General features: G+C 40.7%; 1 protein-coding gene across 6 annotated transcripts in view; it reads right to left on the bottom strand.

Moving 5' to 3' along the window:
* Positions 1 to 25300, bottom strand: part of MAP3K3 (mitogen-activated protein kinase kinase kinase 3) — a 62390-nt gene that overhangs the window by 28480 nt on the left and 8610 nt on the right. For 3 of the 6 annotated variants that reach the window (XM_069482754.1, XM_069482755.1, XM_069482753.1), the window contains exons 2-6: positions 23665 to 23786; positions 21628 to 21720; positions 12636 to 12676; positions 7218 to 7317; positions 3077 to 3190 (exon numbers count right to left, since the gene is read on the bottom strand). In XM_069482754.1, coding sequence (XP_069338855.1) covers positions 3077 to 3190; positions 7218 to 7317; positions 12636 to 12676; positions 21628 to 21720; positions 23665 to 23786 — 470 coding nt within the window. The remainder of the gene's footprint in view (positions 1 to 3076; positions 3191 to 7217; positions 7318 to 12635; positions 12677 to 21627; positions 21721 to 23664; positions 23787 to 25300) is intronic. The other 3 variants (XM_069482758.1, XM_069482759.1, XM_069482757.1) reach the window with 1 other exon arrangement.

Below are 25300 nucleotides of genomic sequence, written 5' to 3'. Positions count from 1 at the left end.
AAACAGAAGCATCAATGTGGCATTTATCTTATGCAGTGTCATGAGTATCAGAGCTCAGATGGTCATCTTTCAAAAGCTCTGGATGTTGTGGCAGTATCTGCAGCCATGTGTACCCCTTAAATGGATGGGAACGCTGATATAAAGAATCGGTTGTCTATAACTTCTCATCGGGAGAGTGTAGGGATCACGATTACAGTCAAGGGTGCTAGCTCCCAGTCCAGCAATCATATTTAACCAAATTCCAATTCCAGCTGCTTCTGTAAGGAAGGAGTTTCCTGAATATGATCTCTGCTTGACTCTTGCTAAAAATCCAAGAAGCATTCGCTACGTTTTTTTAAGTGAATGGGTGGGGAAGGGGTTTCAAAACAATGACATAGCTCCTGCTCTTGGGGAGCTTATAATCTTTTGTGATAAAACTTATAAATATGGCCGGGCGCGGTGGCTCACGCCTGTAATCCTAGCACTCTGGGAGGCCGAGGTGGGCGGATCATTTGAGCTCAGGAGTTCGAGACCAGCCTGAGCAAGAGCGAGACCCCATCTCTACTAAAAATAGAAAGAAATTATATGGACAGCTAAAAATATATATAGAAAAAATTAGCCGGGCATGGTGGTGCATGCCTGTAGTCCCAGCTACTCGGGAGGCTGAGACAGGAGGATCCCTTGAGCTCAGGAGTTTGAGGTTGCTGTGAGCTAGGCTGACGCCACGGCACTCACTCTAGCCTGGGCAACAAAGTGAGACTCTGTCTCAAAAAAAAAAAAAAAAAAAAAAAAAAAAAAAAACTTATAAATATGCAACAACTATAAGGCAATTACTAAACAACCTATAAACTAGTGCATAAACTATATCCAATGACTAAAAGAATAAGGAATAACCAAAATGGCCTCAGTCAAAAATGCTGACCAAAATTGTAACAGGTAAATCAAACTGGGTCCTAAAAAAAGGGTGATAGCTATGGATTGGCTAAGAGGAAGAAGGAAGAACTTCAGACTGCATAGAGGGGGGAGTATGATGAAAAATGTGGAAAGATGAGATTGGGGAGCTGAAAGCAGGGATAGTCAGCAGTGAACCCTGGATGCTAGGTTAAATTTAGATCTCACATGATAGGCAATAAGGAAGGACTCTAAGAAGCAGGTGATAACTTAAGCAGAGAAATGAAATAATAAAGTATATATTTTACGTCAGAATACTTCCTAAAATATATCCAGAAAAAAGGTACATTTAAGATAGAGAAGACCACTTCTCATGCACAGGGACACTTCTGTAATACTGTAGTCCTCCTTTATCCGTGGTTTTGCTTTCTGAGGTTTCAGTTACCCACAGTCAACCATGGCCCAAAAATATTAAAGGAAATATTCCAGAAATAAACAATCCCTAAGTTTTAAATCTTGCACTATTCTGAGTAGCATGACGAAATCTCACACTATCCTGTGTTGTCCTGCTGGGGAATCCTCCCTTTGTCCAGTAGATCCACGCTGTCTACACTATCAACCATTAGTCACTTATTTATAGTCACCATCTCAGTTATCAGATTGACTGTCAAGGTATTGCAGTGCTTATGTTCAAGTAACTCTTATTTTACTTAATAATGGTCCCAAAACGCAAGAGTAGTGATGCTAGCACTTCAGAGAAGCTATAGAGTACTTCCTTTAAAAGAAAAGGTGGAAGTTCTCAAGATCATAAGGAGAGAAAAAAAATCGTATGCTGAAGTTGCTAAGATTTACAGTAAGAACAAATCTTCCATCCATGAAATTGTAAAGAAGGGAAAAAAAATTTATGTTAGTTTTGCTATCACACATCAAACTACAAGAGTTATAGCCACAATGTGTGATAAGTGCTTGAGACAGAAAAGGCATTAAACTTGTGGTAGAAGACATGAACAGAAACATGTTCCAACTGATGGCAACTGGGTTCAGTACTATCCGTGGTTTCAGCCTTCCACTGGGGTTCCTGAAATGTATCCCCCACTGATAGGGGAGACTATTGTATTAGAAAATGTCTTCTTTATTCTGTGGTTTCCTAGCTGCATTCTCCTATGCCTCACCCTAATCAATAGGACAGTCCAACCCCATATGTCTCTTTAGAAAATAAATGGTCAGCATGAACACCATTCCACCTGGACTCTGTCCTGGTGCAGTGCAGCCCCAGTTCTCAAGCAGCCATATCAGCTGTCCACAAGCTATAAGGAAAGGAAAGAGAGCCAAGAAACCTTCAGAAACATGCATCTGAAGAAAACTGGTAGAAGAATCAGTAATTGGAAGACATCCAAATTGCAAGCATTCTTGTGAAATGTAGGCTCCCCAGGGACTCTACAGGAAAGGAAAATGCATAAGGGATAATTCCCCCACTTCTGTTTGTTAGTTTGTTTAGAGATTAGGTTTTGCTGGGTTGCTGTTGCCCAGGTTGGTCTCAAACTCCTGGCCTCAAGCGATCTTCCCACCTCAGCCTCCCAAAGTGGGACTACGGGTGTGAGCCACCACACCTGGCCTTTTTAACTTTTTTTAATTCCCTACTTTTGATGGCTCCTGTATATTGCCTGCCATTTGGTAAAGCAGCAGCTGGTAGGTTACCAGAGGCTGTCCAGCCCATGGCCTTTTTTTCCCATTGAATAGAAGGAAAAGTTTGTGTCCCGTATGTGTCCTAAGGGAAAGGCAAGGCTGCTGAGGAGTTTTGGGAGTTGGGTTTACAAAGCATGATGTCTCAAATCCTTGACAGCCTTTGCTAATCAGTACCCTCCCCCCCACATTAATCAAATCTCTCTTATTGGGGTCAAAATCTAATTGAAAGTATATAAATATAGAGAAAAAGGATTTTCCCCTTTATCATAAAGTGTTTTCCTTCCTTCCACACTGTAAGCCAAATAACCTTTAACTGCAACATTAACACTGATGATCTGGCTTGTCGGTGAAATCAAATGCAGAAGGCTTGCTAGCCACTGACACAGTGGGCCGGGTTGCGCTTATGCTCTCACTTTGGCACTGGCTGAGGAACATAAAATTCTGTCAAGGAGGCAAGGCAAGTTCTTGAAGGAACACAAGCTGTGTCTTCAGTTGCCAGGTCATGACAGGGGCAACTTACATGGTTTCCGTCCTGGGACAGCAGCAATATCCTAAGGCTTTTCATGCTTGAGCTTCTATCCAAAATATCAATTGCTTTATCAAGATCATCTTGGTTTTTCAGCAAGATGGAAAGCTGTGACACAAGACACAGAAAAAAAGAAATCATAAAATAGAAGTCTATCTCAATGCTTCAGTTTGCTAAAATAAACAAAAACAAAAGTAAGTTTGGAGGAAAATAATCTTGCTGGATACTATGGGGTCCTAAAAGATTTAGTTGAAACCACAGAGATAATTTTTTCTCTAAGTGTACAATACAATAATGTTTAGTAACTCTATACAGTTATGCAACCATCACCACAATCCAATTTTAAAACATTTTCATCACTCCAAAAGGATCTCCTGTGCCCATTTATAGTCACTCCTCCTTTCCACCTCCGGCCCCAGGCAACCACTAATCTACTTCTATTTCTATAGGTTTGCCTTTTCTGGATATTTCATATAAATAGAATCATACAATTCATACATATTCAATTCAATTCATAAAGATTCATAGTCTTTTGCATCCAGCTTCTTTCACTTAGCTTAATGTTTTTGAGTTCATCTGTGCTACAGCATATCTCAGTACTTTGTTTTGAGATATTTTTTGAGAAGAGCTTCCTCTTTAAAAATATCCTTTACTCCAAAGCATCAAATCCCAAATAGTAATAGCCCCCATATTTCTTCCCAAATTAAGCATTCTGACATTAACAGAACAAGCAGAAAAGGCACAGGAGGAGCAGAGGAACGGGCAGAGAATGAATACTGTTCAACAAGAACACAAATTTGGATCAGATAGCAGGGTTTAATATCCTTCTGTTTAAGGGCAAAGTCAGTGACTAGAACCTGAAAACTATCTCCTCCATTTTCATTCTATTGAAGTATTAAAGAGAAAGTCCTTGAGGGTATAGATTAAGTCTTGCTCACTGTTAAAAGCAGAGGATGTTGTAAGTACTCAGTATTAAAAGATGGAAAAGTATGCTTTGCCTCAGACCTAGCAAATGTCAGATCTTATACATGTGTAGCAAACACGAAATCAAGCAACAGCCCAATTAATTTATTCAGTTCCCGATTTATAATACAAGGAGATGAGAACTCTAAATGCAAAAGTATGAAAAAACAAATAGTAAGAACAGTACAGGCCAGGTGGGGTGGCTCATACCTGTAGTCCCAGCACTCTGGGAGGCCGAGGCGGGAGGATTGCTTGAGCTCAGGAGTTCGAGACCAGCCTGAGCAAGAGTGAGCCCCCATCTCTACCACAAAGACGAGGGAAAAAAAAAAAAAAAAAACCCAGCTGGGCGCTGCAATGCACACCCATAGTCCCAGCTACCTGGGAGGCTGAGGCAGAAGGATCGCTTAGAACCCAGGAGTCAGAGATTTCAGTGAGCTACAATGGCACCACTGCACTTTACCCAAGGCGCGAGTGAGACTCTGTCTCAACAAAAACAAACAAGGCAACTGAGCACTCCTCATCACAACCCCCCATCCCTTAAAAAAATAGTAAGAACAGAACGAATTTAAAATAAAATCTCAAAACTCCTCATGGAATGGGAGAATGTTCTGCAAATCATATCATAATACAAAAGAATTCCTTTCTGGGTGACATTCAAAGTAGGAATAAATAAGAACAGTGGGGAGGGGATGTAAAGAAATTGTTGGAGTAGGTGTTAACTTTCAAACAACCAAGCTACAATTTTGCAAATGTAAGATAAGAGTCTAGTACACAGAAAATATAAAGAACTCTTACAATTCAATAATAAAAAAATAAACTAATTGTTTAAATGAGCAAAGGATTTGCATAGACATTTGTCCAAACAAGATATAAAAACGGCCAAAAAGCACATGAAAAGATGCTCAACATAATTAGTCATTACAGAAATGCAAATCAAAAGTGACATAGCACTTTATACCTACTAGGATGGCTATAAAAAAGAAAAGAAAAAGAAAATAAGAAGAAGTATTGTCAAGGATGGTGGAGAAACTGCAACACTCACACATTACTAGTAGAACTGTAAAATGGTGCAACCATCATAGAAAAGTTGGGCAGTTCCTCAAAAAGTTAAACCGAGTTATCATATGACCCAGCAAGTCCACTCCTCGGTATATACCTTAGAGAACTGAAAACACATGTTCATATAAAAACCTGTACACACAAATGCTCACAGTAGCATTATTCATAATTGACAAAAAGTGAAAACAAGCCAAATGTCCATGCTACAACATAAATGATCCTTGAAAACATATGTTTAGTGAAAAAAATCCAGACACAAATGGCCATATATTGTATTATTCCACTTACATGAAATGTTCACAACAGGCAAATCCAAAGAGACAGAAAGTAGATAAGTGGTTGCCAGGAACTGGGAAGAGGGGAGAACTAATGGGTACAGGGTTTCTCTGGGATGTTGAAACTGTTCTGGAATAAGATTGTGGTGTTGATTGCACAACTCTATGGATACACTAAAAACTAATGAATTGTACATTTTAAAAGGGTTAATTTTATAGTAGGTGAATTGTATCTCAGTAAAACTATTATTGATATTACAAAAATATAAATCAAATAAAGCCTCAATAGATTTTTCATTTGGGATTCTCAGATCTTGACAGGGCAGGGTTTAAAGGACAAAAAAAGAAAGAAATTGAAGGATTTTAAATTAGTAAAATGTAAACTAGTCAACTTCTGATCACTAACAGTAGTGTATGGAAAGACACATATGATCTAAAATAATTAACAACATTTATATTTGGCTTTAGAATTAATATCTGCCTAAAGATTTACATAAGGTAATGTCCAACATTCTGGGCAGTCACTTTATTGGCAAAGGAGTTTAAAAATAGATTTAGGGACATCTGGAATTCTTAATGGAAATATTAACTGAAAAAGAGTACTAAATCATCCAGAAAAGTCTTAACTAAAGAACATCTTCTTTAATGCTGATTAGCTAGCTGACTTTAGCCTTACTTTCAGCTGTATAATTTTTTTTTTAAAGTTCCGTAGACTTGACATTTGTATTTTGGGGGTTCTCATATTCTATATCTCAAATGTGCTAGTTTAAATAATTTAAAATATTTGCATCTGTATTATTTATTAACTATAAAGTTAGTGTTTTATTTTCCAATTTTGCTGTATTTCTAAAATTTACCCAAAAAAAACAAAGATCAGATAGTCTTATTTCAGTTAGCTATTTGGCAGTATACCCAATTGCAGTTGTATATTTTGTAGGAAGGAGACCAGGGAGTGTTTAGACGAAAAAAATCTCAGCACCTACAGATTTCAATCCTAAACTATGAAGGAAAATTTTAACTCTTCATCAAATAAAATAAAACTACATAGTAATGATCTGACTCTCAAAGAGCCATGATTCTGCCCATCTTTCTTGTCTTATACCCCTAACTCAATTCCCTCAAGGTACACGCTCTTTACTATGCATAAATAGACTGCCTTTCAGACTAATGCAAAGCACCAGCCTAAGCCAATTATAGCCTTTAGTCATTTCTTGGAGCTGGGAAATCAGCTGAGTAACTGATATTCAAAAGAATTCCTTCCTGGGTGATGTTCAAAATAGGAATAAACAAGGAATGTTGAGGTGGAGTGGGGAAGGAGTACATAAAGAAATTATTGGAGTAGGTGCTAACTTTTGAAATAAATAAGCTCCATTCAGGAGTTAAACTCTGAAAGAAGAATCCAGCATTTAAGATTGCAACAGAGGACCTACTCACTGGTTTTCCACACCTCCCCATCCCCTGTTAAACCTTCTGCTTCTTGTTAAGGCTGTGCTAGAAAAAAAAAAAAAAAAAAAGATATCCCTACACAATGTAAAGGAAGCAATACAATACAAGCCCCAGCCCTGGTACCACATGTGATTCTACCTTGGAACATTAGAGCTACCTGCATTGAATAATTAGGGGCAATGGAAATGAGGAAATGACTCTGTAATCGCCCATCTAATAAATAACAGAAATCCCAGAATTTTTGGAGTTAAGAAAAAGGGCTCTAGAAAATGAAAACCTGCAGATGATATCAAAGGAACAAACTAACAAAGACTCAATTAAACAAAGAGAAAAAAGGTAGGCATCTGTCCCTCTTGTCCCTACCCCATCCATCTATCCATCTACCTTCTCACCTCATTGTTCATGTAATGTAGATCAAGAGGTTGCCCAAACACTGTTGTCACCTTGTGCTCCACATCTTCATACCTCACAGGCCGGCTGAATGCTATAATTCTGAAAAAGAACAGAAATGTTGGTTAATTATATATTTAAAATGCAAGGTTTAGAAAGTAATGGCCTGAGTACATGCTCCCTTTATTTTCAACATAGGATTCTCTTTTTCTTTCATTCAGTTTGCCTTTTTCTCTATTCTTTTTTTCTCTTATCTTTACCTTTTCACCCTTCTTCTGAGCATCTCTCAGGTTTGACAACAGTACCCACAACCATTGCTCGAACCCAACCATTTGTTCTACCACTTCAGCTTAGACCTTTCTGCCAATGACAGTATCATAGCAGGCCACTGGATCTGAAAACTATGTTCCAAATACTTTCATTAAGAAACAAGGCAAGCCGGGCGCGGTGGCTCACGCCTGTAATCCTAGCACTCTGGGAGGCCGAGGTGGGTGGATCGCTCAAGGTCAGAAGTTCGAGACCAGCCTGAGCAAGAGCGAGATCCCGTCTCTACTAAAAAAAATAGAAAGAAATTATCTGGCCAACTAAAATATATATAGAAAAAATTAGCCGGGCATGGTGGCGCATGCCTGTAGTCCCAGCTACTCGGGAGGCTGAGGTGGTAGGATCGCTTAAGCCCAGGAGTTTGAGGTTGCTGTGAGCTAGGCTGACGCCATGGCACTCACTCTAGCCCAGGCAACAAAGCGAGACTCTGCCTCAAAAAAAAAAAAAAAAAAAAAAAAAAAAAACAGAAACAAGGCAGAAAACCTAAAGACTAGAACAGCAGTCCTAAAAACATGGCCTCAACTCCTAAGGTACTCAACTCCAGGACTTGAAAGGTCTTTTCCATTGTTCATTTTTGAAATACCACAGGAATCTCAATACTGATTATCTCCAGAATTAAGATTTCCTATTACAGAGTCACACGAATTCCCCTTAAGTTGGTGATATGCTTGATTGGTTTCCTTAATCAGTGACACATTTAAGTAGTATTGATATTGAAGCTCTTCTGGAGGAACTCATTAGGTCAGTTCAAAGAACAATTTTAAAAAATATAAGGTAGAGTAAGAACTTATCCAAAGAGGTATTAAAATATGATTTATTACATACCCCAGAAAATTAAAAAGTGGGGATAGACAAAACAAGATTGGCAAAATATTGATAATGTTGAAGCTGGGGTTCAGTATAATCCTCTGTCTACTTTAGTGTGTGCTTGAAATTTTCATAATAAAAAGTTTTAATGAATGTATTAGGTTGAACTATATGGAACTGTTGATGGTCAACCATTTTTGATGTACAAAAGCAGCAATTTCATGTGAGTTCAACACAATACTCTAGAATCAAATGATCAAAACAAAAATAAGCGAAGAGACAAAACATCAAAAAGAAACTCACACATACACACATGCACATTTATATAAGAAAATATTGGATTAAAAAAAATCTTCGGAACAGGTAAGGTCTTCCTAAGCATAACGTAAAATACAGAAGACAGACAGGAAGAAGTCTTCTTCCTTTTGGGAGAAGACAGACTTGACAACAAAAATTCAAACTTCTGATAACAAAATGAATCATGAACAAAGTTAAAAAACAAAACTAAACTTGGAGAAAATACTTGCAAAACATCAAAAAGCAAAAGACAAACAACCTAATAGAAAAACAGGCAAAAGATGAGAAAAGTCACAGAAGAGTTATGAATGGCTAATAAACATGAGATGTTCAATGTTATTAGGAAAATGCATATTAAAATAACTTTCATCTCTTAGTATACCTAGGCAAGATGAAATCAGACTAGTAGGACTCACCCATGGGCCTGTTATTTCTTGTCCTTCTCCATGCTGAGAGGAAGAAGTGTGTGGTTCTTTCACATCTTCCCTGCTCCCCCAGAGTGGGAAGTGGTATAACCAGAGGAAGAAGCAAAAAGCCACAGGAACGGGGGATCTTAATAAAATTTGACCAGATAATTTCTTTAATGTTCTTCTGTGTCAGTTTGGCTCAAATCAGTGAACAGCACAAAAGCCTTCATCATCTTGAACTTCACTATTCAATATGGCAGCCACTGGCCACATGTGGCTATTTAAATTAATTAAATTAAATTAAAAATTGGTTCCTCAAATCTCACTAACCACATTTCCAGTGCTCACTAGCCACCCGTGGCTAGTGGCTACTATATTGGACAGTGGACACAGAACATTTCCATTATAGTAGAAAGTTCTACTGGACAATGTTAATAGAATAGTACTTACTATAAACCATAATCTATCCTTCATGCAAAGCCTAACATCTCAGGAAGATAATTTCTCTGTGATTTTTCTTTTATCCATCACCACTTTCCATTTTGGGAAACTATATTGCCAACTATATTAGTTTGTCTCTACTAGGAAATCCATTCATACTGTAACCCTTTTTTCTCCCAAATCAACTGTCCCAAGCAGTGATATTGTTAAGTACTATCTACATGCATTATCTACATACCCAGATGGGGATGTTTTCTGGAGTCTTTCTCTATTTTTTTTCCCTAGAGACAGAGTCTCACTCTATCGCACAGGCTGGAGTACAGTGGTGCAATCACAGCTCACTGCAGCCTTGAACTCCTGGGCTCAGGCGATCTTCCTGGCTCTGCCTCCCAAGTAGCTAGGACTACAGGCATGGGCCACGATGCCCAGCCTCTGGAGCCTTTTGAGGGAATGGCTTTCCATTAATTCCTAATAGCAAACCATACCCCCTTTTTCAGGGCCTCAGCAACAGTACAAAAGGGGTCAGCCTTTCTGGATAAAACACTAGAAGTCCACTCAGATGTCCCCAGCACACTACTAAATTCTCCTGCATTTGGCCTGGCATTGAGCCAGGCCAAACCCACAAAAACAGCCTGAAAGTTTGTCTGGTCAACATCAGAGACCAGGACTTCCAGGTTAGGTAAGATCTAAGCTGCTGCCATCACAATGAATAACAGGCATTTTTTAGGCAAGTGCTTCAAAGAAAGGTCTAACACCCATGACAACCACTCCCCTCAGTGTCCTGCTATTAATTAAGGTTTTCAAATGGAAGGAGATCCTAATCTACAATCCTCCTTCTCTGCACTCCTGGGGCTAAGGAGGAGGAGGGTCAGGGGTCTGGTCCCCACCCTTTCAAAGCAAAGGGGAATGTCAGTCCACCAGAAGGGATACCTGTCACGGACGAATGGGCAAAGTCACTACTTCTTTCCTCTTTTCTGTAAATTATAATTCTATAAGGGCCTATGTTTAGATAGACACTACCCACATTCCCTGTAAAAAGTAAAGAAAGCCCACAATAACATACTCTACAAAATCCTAAGGCATGAAATACAAGAAACTAGAGCTGTCTGACACAGAGTACTAACTCTGCGGGCTTCCCTATATCAACTTTATAAAGCCCTCAATTCCACATATAGTACACAAACAAGAAAATGCCATGGCTCCTGAAAACAGCTCCATGAAAAGAGAATACACAGTTTTCAAAACCTTGATACCAACATTCTGCTGCTCAGGGCTTCAGAAGGCCATTCCTGCCTGACCACCTTAAATATTTGTGGTTTCAATTTGGCAGCTTCTCTAAAACCAAACACATACTCTTTCTCAGTGTAAGTCCACTCACTGTAACTGCATACCACTTTGGGAACAGGGAATTCAGGAGAGTGTAACTGCATAATTAGGCTCCAACACAATTGAGCTTTTGATTTCATATCTACTTCTGAAAACTCTCTGCTGCTCTGTGGTTGGCCACCCTTCCAAAACCCAGTCAGGTCAGAAAGTGTGAAAAGCAGCAACAGTGAAGTGACAATTTAACTTCCCTGCTACTGGCATGACACAAGCAGCTGGAGACAGAGCTCAGAAGACCTTCCTCCCTTCAGACCTGGAACAGCCCTAGAACCCACATGGAAGCAGCAGGACTCTGACTCTGCAGACCACACTTTCCACAATGTTTCCACTAGGCAGCCTCTGACAACCTTGTAGGCTTGTGAATGTATATTTTTAAGAAAGAACAGTAGCCACAGATCTTCTCTGGAGCTAGCTTCAAAGTGGGCTGAAAGGTGCTAACTACAGAGAGCTACCAGAACTAAGAGTTTAGAGGTACTAAGGTCCTGTGGTGAGATTCCTAAAAGTAGGAACACCTTATCTTCATGGGTATGCTCTTGCCCTCTCCAAATGCTCAAAGCAAAGGAAAAAGGAGGGATATATCAATGGAGAGAAAGGCAAAGAGCATGAAATAAATATTAAAAGGCACATTATGGCCAGGTGCAGTGGCTCACGCCTGCAATCCTAGCACTCTGGGAGGCAAAGGCGGGAGGATAGCTCGAGGTCAGGAGTTCTAGACCAGCCTGAGCAAGAGTGAGATCCCATCTCTACTAAAAATAGAAAGAAATTAGCTGGACAACTAAAAATACATAGAAAACATTAGCTGGGCATGGTGACACATGCCTGTAGTCCCAGCTACTAGGGAGGCTGAGGCAGGAGGATTGCTTGAGCCCAGGAGTTTGAGGTTGCTGTGAGCTAGGCTGACGCCACAGCACTCTAGCCCAGACAACAAAGTGAGACTCTGCCTCAAAAAAAAAAAAAAAGGCACATTATGTGCCCGTGTGCTGCACATGCACACATACACAGGGTCCCAAATATACCATGGCCAGAGTTCTGTATGCTGTTTAAATGTTTTTCTTTAAATAACTTGAGAAATTAAGTAGGGTCACAGTTTTCTCTACTGACAATTTCTACCTTGGCTTACCACCAAAAATAATAACTAAAATACTGACAATGGAGAGAAGGATAGAAGAGTTTTGTAACATTATTTTCACTTCCCTAATGAGGTAAGATTTAGAATATAGACTGAAAAACTCTCTTTCTATGTCCTTAAAAGATCTAAAATCTTTCACAACTGATGGACTTGGTACAACTTCCCATGACCTACAGACATCATGAAGAAACTTCCAATTCACCAACCTGGCCCCTGATGTCAACAAAGCCAGGGCTACTTTACTGGGGATATGAATGGCACCACATCACAGGAGAATCCTGCCCTCCCTCTAATGCCCACAGGTGGCACAGCGTCAGTGTGTCTAGAAACTATGACTCCAGGTAGAGCTGGAATCCTCACTTCCTAGCAAAATGGCAGACTTCACAGTAGTGAAATAGAGCAGAATAGTAAAACATTAGCAGTTGAAATAGCCTCCACTTCTAAGACCAGAAACAAGGTTCAATTGGTAGGACAAGACAAAGGTGAAACTTCCCCCTTTATGCCCAGCCCACTCCATTACCCAGCCAGTGGCCCCACAAAGATCATGACGGGGGAACGGCTTCCATGACCTCAATGCTTTTTGAGAACTTTGGCACACATGAACACAACTACTGATCAGAAGGCAGACTTACCGCCTCTCCCCGCTGTGCTCAAACTTGATTCTGACGTCACTCTGCCAAAAGGAATGATAGACAGGTTAGAGGATTCTCTGGCATGTTACTCCTGCCATTCCCAGGTAAGCCTTGGGCAGTCCTTTAGCAACACTAGGCAAACATTCCTGATAGCTCCTGGTCCAGTTTCTCTACCCAGACAGGCATTCCAATGAGATACAACTTCCAGTTCCAATCTCACAGGCAACAAATCTCTTGGGACAAGATCCATAGGTGGCTGCCCCAGTTCAGCTGCTACGCTTTGGCATGTTGTTTCTAGCTTCATACACTCTATTTCTATAGCTGGCTCTGGAGTTTCTCCCACTACATCACCTCCTGACCAGAATACCTTTCCTTCTTGGCTAATATGACTTAAGAGAAAAAGGAAATCTTGCTGCCAATACTTTCTAGCTATATGACCACAGGCAAGTTACTTATCCTCTATGAGTCTCAGTTTTTCCATCCATAGAGTGAAGCTAAACATATCTTGCAGAGTCCTGTGAGAACTAAACAAGATAATGTAAGTAAACACCTGACACAGTAGACATGCAGTTAATGGTTTTTGCTTCTGTTGCTGCTGCTATTGCTACTACTATCATTGATTTCCCACAATCTTCCCAAGGTTACCCCAGTGGGGGTAAAGTAGGACTCTGGACAAATTGCATTATACACTGCCCCCAGCTTTTTCCACAAAGACCATCATGAGTGGCCTATAAACTGCAGGAGGGCAGAGATCAGGTCTATCTTGTTTCTATATCTCCAGTGCCCGGCAAAGGGGATGGCATATTATATGTGCTTAATTTGTTAAGTGAATGAATGAAGAACAGAGTTGAGTATAAATACCAAAAATAAGAGGAAGTAGAAGTGTTAAAAAGACAAAGAACAAAGTAAGGAGGAAGAAATATTGCAAAAGGGCAAGTAACTTGAGGGAGTTAAAAATGACAGGAAAAGGAAAGAGATATTACAGAAGAAAAGAACAGGTGGAGAGGAAAAGAAAAGTACAACTGTCAGGAAACCAGCAAATAATGGAGATGAAGGAGAGAAAGAGTTCATAGTCAATAAACAAAAATTATACTGAAAAAGATAAATTAATAGACTGTGGCTTGGAAGAAAGAAGAGGGCTTCAGATACTCTTACTTGAAGATGAGGAACACATAGCAAGCAGAGATAATGACAAAAAAGGGAGAGAGTTTGAAAGGCAGGGTGAGTACCTAAAGGACTCCCTTTTCCCAAGGGAACAGGGAGCTAAAATTCTCTTCTAGTTCACTGAATTGGAACAGTGGTTCTAATTTACACTCTAAAAATTATTGAAGACTCCGAAGAGTTTTTGTTTATGTGGATTATTCTATTGATATTTACCATACTAGAAATTAAAACTGAGAAAATCTACATTTATTTTATTCATTTAAAAATAGCAATTAAAAATCATTACATGTTAACATAAATATATTTTTATTAAAAAAAAAAACTACATTTTCCAAAAACATTTAGTAAGAGAATCCAAATCTTTCTTTTTTTTTTGGAGATAGGATCTCGATCTGTTGCCCAGGCTGGAGTATAGTGGCCCAATCATAGCTCACTGCAACCTCGTACTTCTGGCTCAAGAGAGCCTTCTGCCTCAGCCTCCCAAGTAGCTGGGACTACAGGTGCATGCTGCCACACCCAACTAATTTTTCTAGTTTTTGTAGAGATAGGGTCTCACTCTTGCTCAGGCTGGTCTCAAACTCCTGGCCTCAAGTGATCCTTCCACCTTGGCCTCTCAAAGTGCTAGGATTACAGGCATGAGTCACCGTGCCCAGCCTCTGTTGATTTTTATCTAATTTTCATTTTTTAAAATTGCAGTAAAAAAACACAATAATGGCCCTAATTCTTAAACTGGGTGGGTGGGTATGTGTGTGTGTGTATGTATGTATCTATTTATTTATTTGAGATGGGGTCTCACTCTGTCACCCTGGCTGGAGTGCAGTGGTGTGATCACAACTCACTGCAGCCTCGATCTCCTGGACTCAAAGGATCCTCCTGCCTCAGCTTCCTGAGTAGCTAGAGCTACAGGTGCACACCACACATTATATTTAGATACACCTATGAAGGAACCTCCTCAGTCCATTTATGGGATTGAAGGAACTATATTTCTTTCTTTTCTTTTTTTGGGGGGCGGGGAGGGGGGACAGAGCCTACCGCACACAGCTAATTGTTCTATTTTTAATAGAGACAGGGTCTTGCTCTTGCCCTGAGCTCAAGCGATCCTCCTGCCTCAGCCTCCCAAAGTGCTAGGATTACAGGTGTGAGCCACTGCACCCAGCCTACATTTATTTCTTGATGGGCCATAAGCTGAGCACTATACATGAATTTAGTCAGAAAGGGAATTACATTTTTACCCCAAACCGCAAATCGCTCCTATTCAAGATTAACCAAGCCAATGACTGAGTAAGTAGTGTAAACAAAAATGTCTTCTCTGATGCCATGACAGCCTTTCCAGAGCAGGATACAGGCCCCTGACTGGCTTCCATGTACCACACAGTGTGCCTAAATCTGCCGAGTTCCTAAATCCGAGTTTCCCCATCAGGCTGACCATAATAAGTCATGGATAAGGGAAGTTCAGATAAAGATAACTTGATTCAATTCCTTCAGGCTAACCATTCTCCTTGACCTCTCTGAGGCATTTCACACTGGTGGCCAAGCTTCCTCCAACTTCTATGATTCCATCCCAGCCCAGGGAACCTGCCACCACTCTAACCACTTCCGCTTCTTTGCTGGTTCCTCCTCTTCATGCCCTCTCCCACCCCTCCCCCCAACATGTGACCATTCCTCAACATTTGGACTTTTGGCTTCTGGCTTTCTCCCTCCCCCTTCCCCCTGCCACACCTTCTCCTCAGTGGACCTCTAAGTACAAGATTCCCAAATCTCTCTGTCTAGCCCCAATTTTACAAGCAAAGCTTCATCTGCCTCTCACATACTTGAGGCAGATATGTAGTTGTTAAGAATGTAGCACTAGAGTCAAACTGTCTGCTTCAAATCCTGGCTGTACATCTTCCTAGCTGTGTGACCTTGAATTTGTTATTTAACCTTTCTATGACTTGGTTTCCTCTTCTGTAAAGTGAGAATGATGACAGTACCTATCTCACAGAGTTATTGAAAGAATTAAATGATATAATTCGGTGAAGCAATTAGAACAGTACCTGATATATAAGTGCTCAATAAATGATAATACAGGTCCATTATCCTTTAGCTAAAATCCTTGGGCCAAAAGTGCTTCAGAATGCACATTTTGGATTTAGAAAGGTAGTAGGGTACATGTTCTGTATAGCACGTGACACCTTCCTGGCCGGGGGCACAGTCTGGGGCAGCACACCCGTGGTAGAGGCAGAATGCCCACAAATATTTCCTAGACTTCTCTGCATTTCAAAGTTAGTTTGGGTTTTTTTTTTTTTTTTTTTTTGAGACAGAGTCTCACTTTGTTGCCCCGGCTAGAGTGAGTGCCATGGCGTCAGCCTAGCTCACAGCAACCTCAAACTCCTGGGTTCAAGCGATCCTACCACCTCAGCCTCCCGAGTAGCTGGGACTACAGGCATGTGCCACCATGCCCGGCTAATTTTTTGTATATATATATTTTAGTTGGCCAGATAATTTCTTTCTATTTTTAGCAGAGATGGGGTCTCACTCTTGCTCAGGCTGGTCTCGAACTCCTGACCTCGAGCGATCCACCTGCCTCGGCCTCCCAGAGTGCTAGGATTACAGGTGTGAGCCACCGCGCCTGGCCTAGTTTAGGGTTTTGTGCCTAGTTTTGACTAAGAGCTGGGAACAGAATTGAGCTCTATACTCTCTTCCATGGAAGTCACATGTCCTACAATACTGGCATCTCTTTTAATCAGGTTGCTAAGTGACTGTGGGGAACACTGGCCTTCCCATCCTCATACTGGACATACTGTATTAAGTCACCGAGATTTGGGGTTTATTTGTTAACAGAGTACAAGCTATTTATCCAAGCTATCCTAATTTTTGCAATGCAAAATATGAATAGTCACAATAAGTGGAATAAAGAAAGACTATAAGTACCCCTATGTCTGTTCAGGCCAGGTTTGGTTGCCAAATGTTTGCTGCAAATTAAAAAAAAATTTTTTTAAAAACCCAGAAACTAAAAACTAAAAAAAACTCAAGAAAACAAAAACCTTTTAGTTTGCAGTACTGTTTGCATTTCAGAATTGCGGTTAAGGGATTGTGGACCTAAAACATACACACACATACATACACTCGCTCAGATACACCTCACACACTCACAGAGTCTTTTTCCACTGTAATCTCAAACTCAACTTCACCATGTGTGTTTACATCACAACCTCTTAAACTGGTCTCCCTTCTCAACTATTACTAATACTGTCTGTTTTTTTTTTTTTTTTTTTTTTTTTTACGAGATGGGATCTCTCTATGTTGCCCAGGATGGAGTACAGTGGCTATTCACAGGCAAAATCACTGGGCACTACAAATTTGAACTCCTGGGTTCAAGCCATCCTCCTGCCTCAGCCTCCTGAGTAGCTGGGACTATAGGCACATACCACTGCACACAGCTCATTGTCACTATTTCTAACATTGGTACTGCTGCACTCTTGGCTACACAGACTCAAATCTCTGAGTTATCCTTGATTATTTCCTTCCTTTCCCCATTTACAGCCAGACAGCAAGTTCCAATTCTCCCTTCAAAGTCCCCCAATGGAGATTCTGCTTCCCATTCTCCCTGACATCACCATCATTAAGACCCTTCCCCCTTGCTCGTGGATTCCTAAATCCACCTCTGGAAGCCCTCCTTCCCACCCAGTCTATGCTCCTATATAGTCCCAACCATCTTAACCACCTTTTTTACCATGTCCTTTCCTTATTCATAAAGTAATCAGTGATATCCATGACCTTGGAATAAAGTCTAAATTCTCTGCTATCATTCGAAGCTCTCTAGGATTTAGGCTCAATCACTTTACCTAATCATCTCACAATATTCCCCACAGGAACCCCACTCTCCAGCCATGATCAATGCTCATCCTATTTTCTGAAATATGCCACATTCATTCCTTCCCTTGGGCCTTTAATGATTCTGTTTCCTGACCCAGAGCACTACCCTTCCTCCTTTCCACCTAACTAAACTTTTATGCATCTTTCATGGCCTACTTTAAGTGCTTTTCCACCTGAAATGACTCCGTAATATCTTTGGCCCAAGCTCGTCTTTCACTTTCCTGGCTTCCCACAACACTCACCCATTTAGGCACAGTCACATCCTACTTTGTTTCTGTTTTTCATGTATTTTTTATTTCGTAGTAAGACTGCATGATTCCTGGGGTACAGGGAACATGACATACATTTCTTTTGTGTGTCTAAGAAACTTGACTATAGGCACAGGTTGCACTGAACAGAGAGGTGCCACAGCTGCTGAGAAAAATGTTCCAGTACAAAAATTCAGGTCTGAGGCCGGGCGCGGTGGCTCACGCCTGTAATCCTAGCACTCTGGGAGGCCGAGGCGGGTGGATCGCTCGAGGTCAGGAGTTCGAGACCAGCCTGAGCAAGAGTGAGACCCCGTCTCTACTAAAAATAGAAAAAAATTATATGGACAACTAAAATATATATGTCCAAAAAATTAGCCGGGCATGGTGGCGCATGCCTGTAGTCCCAGCTACTCGGGAGGCTGAGGCAGTAGGATCACTTAAGCCCAGGAGTTTGAGGTTGCTGTGAGCTAGGCTGACGCCACGGCACTCACTCTAACCCGGGCAACAGAGTGAGACTCTGTCTCAAAAAAAAAAAAAAAAAAATTCAGGTCTGGCAGGTTCAAGTCCCCCTGCCCACCACAGGCTATCTGGTGAGAGGAATATTGAGAGCCATGCTCAGGAGAGGGACAGTACAGGCCTCCAGGTTGAGCTAAAGATTCAGGAACTCAGCAGGAGTAATAGGAGTAACTGACAATAACACCAAATTTAAGCAAGAATGACCTTCTTAAAGTCTGGACTCAATAGCAAAACATGTAACCAAAGAAGGCTCTCAAGAATCTGAAATTATCAGTGGTTATTAAACAAAGGTTTGTGAACTAATTTGACCTGGCAAAGCCCTCAGTTAGCTGTCATCCTTCTTTCCCTCCCTCTGATTCTGTATTGCTCCCTCTCCTTGTATTTGCTATATACCTTGGATGGCTCCCCACATCCTTGGAACTGGAGTCCTTATTCTGCCAAAGATAATAAATAAATAAAAGAAAGGGAAAAGTGTGACAAAAATTAAAATTTCATTTGTAAGCATGACTCACGAAAGTCGTAAGAGATCAGTGGAAGAGATGACTATAAAGCAATCTTCTTACAAAATATAATGCCAGGCTTATGTGTTGCTTTGTATCTTATTTTCAAACCGGACAGCCAATCTTATCAAGAACTCTTGAAAGAGAAGGGAAGTCCTCAAGAGCCAGGTCTATCACAGTAAAAGCAAAAGACAGTCTGCTCAATCACTGACCCTGCTGGGAGAACAGCTCCTGGAATTCTCTTCCTCTAGAACTGATAGCCAAGGCCCTGCTTGTGCTTGCCATGAAGAAAGCGGCTTTTCCACTCTGAAGCACCCACTAGTGAACATCTGGAGGGACAGATCCAGACCCCAGACTCTCCACAAGTATCTAAGAGAAACAAGAATCCATGGAAATAAGGAGTCTATTTCTTCCTCCGCCAGGAGTTTCAGACATTAGGCTAGCTTCAGAAGTTTGCAAAGGATCATCAGATAGACAGTAATGATAATGATAATCCAATAAAAGTAGAAAAACTTTAACCCTTTTAGTTCTACAACATTATGCATAATTCTGGTTAGAAGCTTTCTCCAAAGTTCGTACCCGCAGTGCCAGAACATAACAGAAGTAATATAATCACTACAACTTTACATTTATACATCTGTTTTACAATACACAAAATATTTTAAATCATGCCTATGATCTTACAATAATCTTAAGAGGTAAAGTATTATATCTATATTTCAGATGGAAAAACTGAATTCAGAAAGGTTATATGACTTATACATGGTAAAATTACTATGACTAGGAGTCAGAAGACCTGGGTTTGCTTCCTGGCTCTGCTCAATAGGCTTCTGTAAAAGCTGTGTGAACCTTAAAGTATTATACACATACTTAGAGTTGCTGATGTTAACTGTTGTTGAAAGTATTCTATGAATTGTAAAATCCTATGTTAATAGATGATTAACAACTCTATGACTCTTAGGCAAGTGCTCTGTACACTAAGCTGTCAGACCCACAGTGAGCTGGCACCCATTGATAAAGCACTGTGAGTTGATGACTGCTAAAGGGATGTTACACATCACGGCCTGCAAAACCAGCCACATCTAGGATGTGCCACACATTTAAGAACTTTCAGTCACCTATAACCATGCTTTATACTATAGGCTTCCAGAGACCCAAAGTACATACAGAGAACACAGACCCTACCTCTTACCAAATATTAATAGTTTAGCTGATCACCTCAGTGCCCATGTACTTCCATAGCTGCTCAGAATGCTTATTGGTTCTCAAATGCAATCTCTTTTTCAATTAGTTACCAAGCTTATTTAATTAGGGAAAAGGATGTCTAAAGTTCTGCCAAGCAGAGATATTAAATTAGATTTTCCAGTTCTTCCAAGCCTCAGCCCCCAAACAATTCTATCAATGATCCCACAGCTTCTCTGACTTTCCTTGCTTTGCCAAGCTTGAACCCCACGAGGCTGTGCCAGTCTCAACTCTGCCTTGTGGACAGCATTGCCATTCTCACACTGAAAGTCTGTTTGCCTCTGCCAGCACCATTCCACCCTTGAATAAACAACCTTTCCTCCTAGCCAAAATACTTAGTTTCTTTTAACTGGGACTCTGTAATTTGAATCTTTAGCTCAATTTGACATTTCTTACCCCAATTTGGTATCTCTTCACAATTTAAATTAGGTTTTGATCTTTAATTCCTCTCTCCTCCTAAGCATGGACTTTCTGGCAGAAGAACTGGTAACGAAGGAAACCGTTTCATCCTATCCAAGGCCTAAGCTAACAAAAACAAGAATAATAATAAACGTGAATTCACTCTGTAAATTGTAAAGCCCTACGTTAACGGATTATTAACATCACCAGGCTCTTTTCATTGCACTGAGTTGTAAACATCTCTCCTCCACATCTTCCCCACAGGTCCATCTCACCCCTTCTTTCCTAGAAATGTATTTGCTGAGACTTTCTCCCTCTTTCTGCTTTCAGAATTTTGCTGAAGAATAGCTCCCCTGGTTAGAAGCTGAACATCTGTTACACTTCCCAGGAGAGACCATTCTACAACGTTGACTTCATTAAGGGGAAAAGCTATCTTGAAATTTCCATTGCCCTTTTACCCAATATTAGCATAAGGCTTAGAACTTCAATTTCTAAACAGCCATGCCAGTTCCATAGCTTCACATTCCTCCTAGAATAGAATCTTAGATAGGATTCCTATTGATGAGCTTATCACAATGCATAGAAACTCATGACCTGTGTGAAAAGAATGAATGTACCATTGAATCTCTACATTCTTCAAGCATATACTTAATCTCTTGCGCAGTAAATCAACAGTCCCTCACATAGTACATAAAGTTATGCTGTTCAACACAACAGCCACTAGCCACATGTGGCTATTTATATTAATTAAAATTAAACGAAATTTAAAATTCTGTTCCTCAATAGCCACATGTGGCTGGCTAGTGGCTACCACATCGGACAGTACAGATACAGAACACGTCTGTGACCACACAAAGTTTATTGGACAGCACTGATAGAGGCTGCTTATGAATAATATTGTTGTAAGAAATGGTGACCGACTAGAGGCACAGAACACAGGTCATGAGTAAACAGAGCTCCTTACAAATTCACTGAAACAACTCGTCTGGGAAATGAATTCCACCCTTGCAGCATGGGTAGCAGATTTAAAAGTACATTTCAGCTTTAACCGGTAATTTGGGTCCTTACCAAAAATTTCTTTTTCTCACTGGCCCCTGCACATGAGCTTGTTGTTACTGTGGGGCTGTTCAGAAGGGCTGAGCTGCTGCTGTTGTTTTTTTTCTTTAAAAACAAAAAAACTGAGGTTAATAATTTGTATCCTCCATGCAACAGAAAAAGTTTGACAGTATTCAGGTAAATTGTGAGTCTAAAGAGCCAATACCTCTTGTTAAGATTATTTCCTAACAAATAGCCTTCTACCTCATAAACACTGACTTTACTCCAATAACACAACAGCAGGCACGGTAAAAAGAACTTCTCTTATGATAGCTTTTTGGCTCTAAGCAGAAGAATTCCTAAAAGGGAACTCTCCTTCAAGGAGCTATCAGGGACCACTCCACCCCTCCTGGGCCTTCCAATGCAAGAAAGCTTCCCCTTTCACCCACTAACTGATATCCATGCTAATAGTCCAGTTTGGAGAAAGATCTGCTAACTGGAGCAACATTAGCAAGCACACTCCACATAGGAAGACAGGAAGGAAAGTGAGGTCATTAGGCTCAAGCCTGGGGGAGGGGACTCACTTCTGGTAAAACATTCCTTCCAAAAGTGGCTTTGAATACAAATGAGTTACAAGGGACATACACACACACACACACACACAGATACAAAAGAATAACGAAGTATGAAAATAGTACGAGAATGGTCCCTAATCTATTATTGCCCCCATTCTGTAAGGTAACCACAACAATATGGGCAGCTTTCTAATAAGAGCAGCATGTTATAACCTTCTGTTACAACATGAAACAAAAGGACTCCTCTTCCCCTAGGGTCCCTAGTATTCCTAAAGGCAGGAAATACTCTGGAAAGCTATATCTAGCAGACCTCAGTCAGAAAAAGTTCTAGGGCCTTATACTATTTCTAGGAACCAAGGGTACTTCTGAAGAATTAGTCAAGGTGCGAATGACAGAGGAGGTTAGCTGATAATAAAGAGAACCACAAGGTAGAATGTCATGGACTAATTTTCAAACATGCCCAATGTGGCCAGCCGATGTAGCATTGGACACCCACTAGGTAGGAAAGCTCTCCATCATTCCTGTTTGTAGGCCAAAGTATCCAGGAGACAGGAAGGCAGTAGAGTGGTAGTAGAGGTGAAAAGACTCTCAATGGCATACAAATTTAAATGTTAACAAAAACAGGAAATATTTCTCTAAAGAAGCATATAATTCTCAATAAAACAAACACTCTCAACTACCTGAGTAATAAGGGATAACAACTATAAACAATAACAACAAAATCACTCATTGTTGCGTTTATATACTATGTGACACTTTCATAAATAAATTTCCCTTCCTAATTATATCTTACATAAGGTAATACCAAATTACTAAATTTTTCCTGGGCATATATTATAAGGTAGCTAAAAACGTGTGTTAGGGATCATGAATCTGAATAAAATATTTGCAAAATAATCAGTAAAGGGAAAAAAATATCAATGCTGCCCCCATAACAAGTGAAGGAATTATTCTTATGCTGCACAGAAAAAACTCTATGCACAACGCTTTGGGATTCCAGATCATGGACCCACACTTGATAAGTATATGTCACTTACCATTTAATAGACTAGCAGGTACCAACATAACTCAAGCGTGGCATTAAAGTATCCTTGGCTTTTCATATTTTCCCACTTGAGTTTCCTTTTTTTCTTTCTTTTTTTTTTTTTTTTTTGTGGAGACAGAGTCTTTCTCTGTCACCCTGGGCAAGAATGCAGTGGTGTCATCGTCGTAGCTCACTACAACCTCCAACTCCCAGGCTCAAGTATCCTCCTGCCTCAGCCTCCTGAATAGGTGTGAGCCACAATGCCTGGCTAATTTTTCTTTTTTTTTTAGTAGAGATGGGGGTCTCGCTCTTGCTCAGGCTGGTCTCGAACTCCTGAGCTCAAGCAATCCACCTGCCTCAGCTTCCCAGAGTGCTAGGATTACAGGGGTGAGCCACCACGCCCAGCCATACTTCCCATTTGAGAACCCCTTCCCAACAAATCTAGTTAAGCTCTGCCAGGGCCACACATACCTGCCTATTTGGGTGACCCGTGTCCTTGTTCTTCATGGTCTCATATCCAGGCACTGGGGCACGTCGGCTCATCTGGAGGGCCACCAGATCCTTCATGATCGAGTTCAGTGCCTCCTGCTCGTCTGCAACAAATGAGAGCATATGGACTAAGATATTTAAATATAGACCAGGAAAGCACTTTCACAAATTATATGACTATTCTCAGGGAGTTCTGCCCAGGTAAAATGACAAACCCAGTAACTTAAATCACATGCAGCTGATGCTTCCCAAAAGGTCACACTGTGGCGATTTGAATTTTTTTTTTTTTTTTTTTGAGACAGAGTCTCACTCTGTTGCCCAGGCTAGAGTGAGTGCCGTGGCGTCAGCCTAGCTCACAGCAACCTCAAACTCCTGAGCTCAAGCGATCCTCCTGTCTCAGCCTCCCAAGTAGCTGGGATTACAGGCATGCACCACCATGCCCAGCTAGTTTTTTTTCTATATATATTTTTAGCTGTCCATATAATTTCTTTCTATTTTTAGTAGAGATGGGGTCTCGCTCTTGCTCAGGCTGGTCTCGAACTTCTGAGCTCAAACGATCCGCCCACCTCGGCCTCCCAGAGTGCTAGGATTACAGGCGTGAGCCACCGCGCCCGGCCTGATTTGAATTTTAATGGATTCTTAACAGCCCACCAATCACGTTTCTGGCAGCAATATTCACCAATTCATTGCCAGGAAGGGAGGTACTTTAACAGAGCAATTCATCCAGTGCCAGAGATGCTCAACCAGAAAAAATAGATGAAAAGTTGGAGTGAAAAACAACACAGCACGGTGTGGTAGGGTATTGAATGAAAAGATGAATCCATAGAGAACTGACTATAGCATGGAGTCAGTCCTAGGTTTATTAAGCACCATATGTGGGAGAGCAAATTTTAAAAAGTACCAAACAAAGGACCTCAGGTAGCTGCTTTGAACAGAAGTTGTTTTACAAGCCTAGCCTTTAAATGCTCCCCCAAACTCTTTACAAGTTTATAGGCCTTCTGCTTCCCACAGGGAAGTCAAAGGGCACTTCTATTGTTTTTCTTCCCTAACTGACCAAGCAACACATTGTCTCTACATTACTGGCATTACTTTCAATCTCCTTTTCTTGAAATAGCATAGAGTACTAGACTTCTCAGGCACTGAAGACAACTGACAAAAACCCAGAACCCAAACCAGCCCAATTCCATGTTTTATAAAATTCTCCCAGGTCCTTCAAGAAACCTTTGTCCACTCAAACAGCACTTGGAGGTTGAAAATAAATAAATCTGTTGATCTGGAAGGGAACATGAGGGATGAGTTGTTACACGTGCTTTGGTGACAAGTGAGTCACCGAGGACTTGGGACACACCTTAAAAGAATTACAAAAAATTCCACCCAAAGAGAGTGCCTATCTTCTGCCCTTTATCATTGTCCCTTGGAAATACTCTCTAATCACACCCCACGGAAAGGAAAGAACAGCATGAAGTCTCGATTTTTTTTTTTTTTTTGAGATAGAGTCTCACTCTGTCGCCCCAGCTAGAGTGCAGTGGCATCATCATAGCTCACTGTAACCTCAAACTCGGCTCAAGTGATCCTCCTGCCTCAACCTCCCAAGTAGCTGGGACTATAGGCACACACT

Source organism: Eulemur rufifrons, chromosome 9, assembly GCF_041146395.1.
Source record: "Eulemur rufifrons isolate Redbay chromosome 9, OSU_ERuf_1, whole genome shotgun sequence".
NCBI lineage: Eukaryota > Metazoa > Chordata > Mammalia > Primates > Lemuridae > Eulemur > Eulemur rufifrons.
Note: the sequence above shows the minus strand (reverse complement) of the source record. Positions and strands in the feature narration are given on the sequence as shown.